The sequence below is a fragment of the Orycteropus afer genome, unplaced genomic scaffold (assembly GCF_000298275.1).
Source record: "Orycteropus afer afer isolate SDZICR_OR568_19922 unplaced genomic scaffold, OryAfe1.0 scaffold00098, whole genome shotgun sequence".
Classification (NCBI taxonomy): domain Eukaryota; kingdom Metazoa; phylum Chordata; class Mammalia; order Tubulidentata; family Orycteropodidae; genus Orycteropus; species Orycteropus afer.
This window is the reverse complement of record NW_006921685.1, coordinates 3,581,984-3,587,888: the sequence shown is the minus strand read 5'-3', so window position 1 is coordinate 3,587,888 and position 5,905 is coordinate 3,581,984. Positions and strand designations below refer to the sequence as shown.

Below are 5,905 nucleotides of genomic sequence, written 5' to 3'. Positions count from 1 at the left end.
TTGCAGCACATTTGCCCACTGTGACATGTCATCTGATTTCTTGACTGCTGCTTGTATGGGTGTTGATTGTGTGTAGATCTAAGTAAAGTGAAATTCTTGACAATTTCAATCTTTTCTCTGTTTATTATGATGTTGCTTATTGGTATAGTTCTGAGGATTTTTGTTTTCTTTATGTTGAGATATAATCCATACTGAACACGATCTCATAAAAAGGTTTTCTAATGATTGAGGTTAGTCTTACTATATAGACATTCAAAAAGTATAATAGCATAGTGCCTAAGGCACTGCACTGCTAACCAGAGGGCTGGTGGTTCAAACCAACCAGCAACTCCTCGGAAGGAAGATGGGGCAATCTACTTCTGTAGTGATACTGCCTTGGCAACCCAAGGAGGGGTCGCTATGAGTCAAGTCTGACTCGATGGCACATAACAACAACCAACAACAGTAATATTGACATTATTTTCCAGTTCCCTTTTTTCAGATTTTATTTTATTTTATTTGGAAAAAGTCTAATCTCCAACGAATAAAGTAGTTTTTGCTAAATAAAATTATAGTCTTCAATGTAATTGATTTGGTAAGTTTTGTGAATTATCTATTCAGAATTTTTCATTCCTACTCAAAATTATAAGGAGCAATGGTGGTGTAGTGGTTAAAGCTCTTGTTGTTAACCAAAAGGTCAGTGGTTTGAAACCATCACCTGCTCCACAGGAGAAAGCTGAGACAGTGTGCTTCCATAAAGAAATAGACTCAATGGAAGGTTTTATTTTTATTTTATTTTTTTAACTCAAAACTGTATTGTAATTTTTTTGGTAGTATTTTCTATGATTTTACAAACTGATCATTTTTATCCATCTCAGTTTTTCATTTGTACAACATCTTTGGACATATATTTTACATTAATGCCTTACATAAAGATTATAATGAAAATGTTAACATTATATTCATATTGTATTTCTAGTATTTTAGATAAAGGTATATCCTGTATGTATAACAATGACACATAATTATAGCTTTTTTTTCTTTTAATATCTCCTAGCTCTGAGCCCTTAAAAGTATCTCTTAAAATTGTATTATCTATCTGTTACTTTACTGACCTGTATTGGAAGCTCATGTATTCTGACTAAAATCTTTGTGGATGAATACAATCATATAGAGTGACTGTCTACAAATACTGTGGAATTCACACCAAGTAGCCTTATTTATAACAATGAAAAAGGAAAACTGGTTTTTTTTTTTTTAATTTTTTGTTTTTGTTTTTACATTCCTTTTCTAATCTTTTGGGGGTAAACAAATTCTTTCAATAAAATCTATTATCATTAAAGCTAAAATTGACAGTATTAGAAAAAACTAATACAGTCCTGTAATATTACTTATGATGAAAATAAGCCCCAGTGAGTTAAGCAGCTTCCCCATGGGGATACCACCAAGGTGACACAAACAAGCTTCCTGGTTCAGAACCCCGGTCTTCACTCCACCATACCCTGCGGTTCCCACAAGAAAAAGACCAATTGATTCTAATGAAGTAAGAAGTGCTGTCAATGTAATCTCGTTTGTTTTGTTTTTTTAAACAAATTGGGTCCACACCTCAATGTTGATCATACCTCCCCAACTGGAAAAGTGTGATCTGCTGAATCATCATTGGCTGCATGTCATGTGCCTTCCACTGGCTGGAGTTCCTCTAGGCAGGTATTGACAATTACTTCATCGTGTGGTACTGGCTGGCACAAAACTGATCATGTTCTTATCAGGCTGTATGAAGACTCCTGACCTCAGTCACTAAACCTGTCAGACTCGTTTCCTTTCTTGCCAGTGACTCTTATTATCTTCCAGCCTCCCAGTCCTGACCTGGCTGATACAGATCAGATGGTGACTGGATAGAAGCTGCCCCAGTCCTGGGTACATGATGTACGAGTAAGTACTCAGCTTTTCTCAGTAAGATTTGTCAATGGAGACAGAGATTTACAGTTCTCCAGACAGGTAGTATAGACGTTGACTGGTGGAGGTTGCTTTGAAAAACCAACAAACAAAAAAGATTGTTCATGTGTTATTGTATTTTGTGTTAAAGTTTTTCAAGTATGATATTGTATTTTATATTAAAGTTTTGCTGCTGTTGTTTTTAAATATGAGAATTTGAAACAAAAGGGTCCAATGTGGTCTTTCTTTTCAAAATAGTTGAAATAATATATCATAATAAATTGACCATAGTTAAACATTCAGAAAAACCTGTGTTTCAAATAATAAATTATTTAATATATTTTATTTAATTTCTTTAATATTTTCAATATCAAACCAAACTCACTGCCATTGAGTCTATTCCAGCTCACAGTGACCTTGTAGGACAGAGTAGAACTGTCCCATATGCTTTCCAAGGCTGTAACTCTTTAAGGAAGCAGACTGCCTCATCTTTTTGCTGTGAAGTGTCTGGTGAGTTCAAACCACCAACCTTTTGGTTAGCAGCTGAATGCTTTAACTACTATGCTCCAGAGCCCCTAGTATGTTCAATAGCATGGTATAAATTGTCATGTATTGGTTATTGAAGTAAAAGTAGAAATGTAAATTTAAGAAAGTCTACTAGAATTTTTATTTGTTTAATCCTAAATAAGAGAAAGTATTCTAGCAGTAGGATTATTGCATATATCACTCAAATGATTAAAATAAAAAATATTTGTAAATATTTAGTTTAGATAATTATTGAATTAACAAAATCTAAACTCAATATGACCTCTATCATAAATAGAACTCCCAAATAAATGATGAATAAATCAATTTGAGATAAATACATTTTTGAGCAGGTTTATATTTAGGTATTATTCATGCTGTTGTCTTATACACTCAGAAATGGATGATCATATTTGATGAGAGTAATTTCATTTAGGAGCTCTGGTAGTATAGTGCCTAAGGCACTTGACTGCCAACCAGAAGGCTGATGGTTCAAACCCACCAGCCACTCCTCAGAAGCAGGGGTTGCTATGAGTTGGGTCTGACTCAATGGTGCATAATAACAAGAATTTCATTTAGACATTTAGTCTAACCTATCTTCTCAAAGATGTCCTTGACTCTTCAGACATCAATTTCCCACATGTTCTTTGCTGACTGACATTTCAGAGTTAATCAAGATTTTGTGGTAATAGTAATTTTGTCTTCAATTAAATATAATTCTTCTAGCCTGTAGGTTCTGGCACTGTAAATGATCAGTGTTCTTGCTTCCCTAATTTACTCTAAAATAACAGCATGAGCCTGGCTAGTACTCCATCTATTTTATGCATAAAAGATTAGGACAGAGCAAAGACAAAATACACAAAGAAAATATTACCTTTATTTTTATAAACCTTGATATAAGTAAGATATGTTAACAATTTCAGTTTAAACAAATTAGCAAAAACCTTTGACTTTCTCTCACATTTATTTCAGAATTCTATGATATACCTTTTCTATCAGTCTGGCTCTCCTCTTCCCAATGTAAGGCATCACTTTTTCCATTCTCTAAGTTTTCCATGCCAGATTATTATTAAAAAGAGAAATGTTGTATCATGAAGCCTCATCCACTTTGGTTCCAGATTTTATAGTTCTGAGGATATTAGAAGTCTTTCTAGCTGGAATGCAGGCCAGTATTGCTTGCAACGCAGATTTTCTGTCAAAAAAAGAATTATATATATATATATACACACACACACATATACATATGTATATACATATGTGTGTGTGTGTATATATATATATATATATATATATATATATAGAAAGAGAGAGAGAGAGAGAGAGAGAGAGAGAGAGCCATAGGGATCAGATAAGGGGTTTAGGCAGTAGGTTAATTGAATTCATTACCAAAAACCAAACCAAACACTGCTATTGAGTTGATTCGACTCATAGCAATCCCTCTTTGGGTTTCCGAGGCAGTACCTCTACAGAAGTAGATTGCCTAACCTTCCTTCTGAGGAGTGGCTGGTGGGTTTGAACCTTCAGTTTTCTGGTTAGCCGTCAAATACCTTAGGCACTACGCCACCAGAACTCCCTTTGTTCGTAAAGATAATTTGCCCAAAGGATCTAGCCTCAAAGAGTGAATGAGTCAGATGTGCACAAGTGTGGTAGTTAAGGTTGTTTGTCGACTTTGCTGGGCCATTGTTTTGAGTAGCTGAGCAGCTGGATGCAGTTATTCACCATAATGAGATTGAATGTGGCGAAATCAACTCTATGGCAGAACCTGCTGCAAGCAGCTGGTTCATTGCCTTCAGGATGTGGCCTGCTCAGTATATAAGGAGACGCTTTGAGGAAGGTCTCAAACTTCTTGGCACATCTGGATCCTGCATTTGGCCAAGTCATCATTAGCCTCCCATGTTGCCTGCTGATTTTAGACTTGAACTACTGGTCAGCAGTGTTGTTTGCTAATCTTAGGACTTTGCCATTTTACCTGCCAACCTTGGGTTTCTTAGTTTCAGCAGCCAATAGATGCCTAAGAGATGCCTCCAACTCTTGGGCTGGGAGCAAGAGTCAGAGCTTAAGCCCAAGGCAAAGGGGCCTTAACCCAGCCCTTAGAGCCAGCATTTTGAACTTGGACTTCTAGCCTTCTAAACTGTAAGAGAAAAAAAATCCCTGTTTGTTAGAGCCATCCATTTGTGGTATATCTGTTACAGCAGCACTAGAAAATCAAAACAAAGTTTTTTTTAGCAAAATGTGGTATCTTTCTCATTATTCAATATGCTAAGGAGAGGCACTGTAGTATATAGAAAGAGTAAAAGAATGAGATTTAAATGTTTTCTAGCTCTAGTTTTGGCTAAGTCACTAATATTTCAAAATTTCACTTATTTTTCTGTGAAGTGTGAAAAATTTAGAGTTTATGCTAAAATAAATGGAAAATTTTCGGTATAAATGACCCTTGGAATCATTTTCAATGATGACTACAAAGCCCTGGTGGTACTCAGATGCTAACTGAAAGGTTGGCAGTTCCAACCCACCCAGCTATTATATGGGGGAAAGCCTAGAAATCTGTTCTCATAAAGATTCCAAAAAAAACCCCCAAACTCTCTGCCATTGAGTACATTCTGACCATATCAACCCCCATTGGGTTTCCAAGGCTGTAAATCTTTACAGTATACTGCCCCATCTTTCTTCCTCGGAATGGCTGATGGGTTTGAACCACCAACCCTTTGATTAGCAGCCCAATGCCTTAACCACTATGCTACCAAAGTAGCCTAGAAAACTTTAGGGGACATTTCTACTGTGTCACCTGGGGTTGCCATGATTTGAAAATTGGCTCTATGGCACTTAACAACAACATCATAAATGGTAAGTTTGAGTGTTATACTGTGGAATTGTTTCAGATAGATACAGAGTATGTGTGAGTTCCATGATGTGAGTACACATGGACAAAAATAATTTTTAAAACCACTACACTAAAAAAAAAAAAAAAAAAAAAAAAAAAACTATACAAAATAAACTACAAAACACTAATACAAAAAAAAAATTCACTGCTGTGGAGTCAGATCCGACTCATAGAGACCCCTCCTTAGGTTTCTGAGGCAGTATCACTACGGAATTAGATTGCCCAATATTCCTTCCAAGGAGTGGCTGGGGGGTTTTAACTGCCAGCCTTCTGGTTAGTAGTCAAATGCTTTAGGCACTACCCTACCAGAACTCCAAACCCACTGCCATCGATGCTTCTTACTCATAGCAACCCCATTGGGTTTCCGAGGCTGTAAATCTTTAGAGAAGTAGATTGCCTAGTAAATGGCCACAAAGTCCTTTGAAATTCTTAAATGTTATGATTTCAAAAGAGTTAATAACTGGCAAAAGGTTGAGATCATTAAAAAGTTTCGTAAGGTGCCCCTCCATGTGGTGTACTCCACTAGTGAAACAGATTTGAGATACGGTGACAAGTATAAATCTTAGTGAGCAAGATGCAAATCAA

At 36.0% G+C, this 5,905-nt stretch overlaps 1 protein-coding gene across 1 annotated transcript in view; it reads left to right on the top strand.

Moving 5' to 3' along the window:
• The first annotated feature begins 5,724 nt into the window (after positions 1–5,724).
• The window catches only part of LOC103198630 (transmembrane serine protease 11F), a 133,090-nt gene continuing 132,909 nt past the window's right edge, over positions 5,725–5,905 (top strand). The window contains exon 1 of the mRNA XM_007942805.1: positions 5,725–5,873. Coding sequence (XP_007940996.1) covers positions 5,725–5,873 — 149 coding nt within the window. The remainder of the gene's footprint in view (positions 5,874–5,905) is intronic.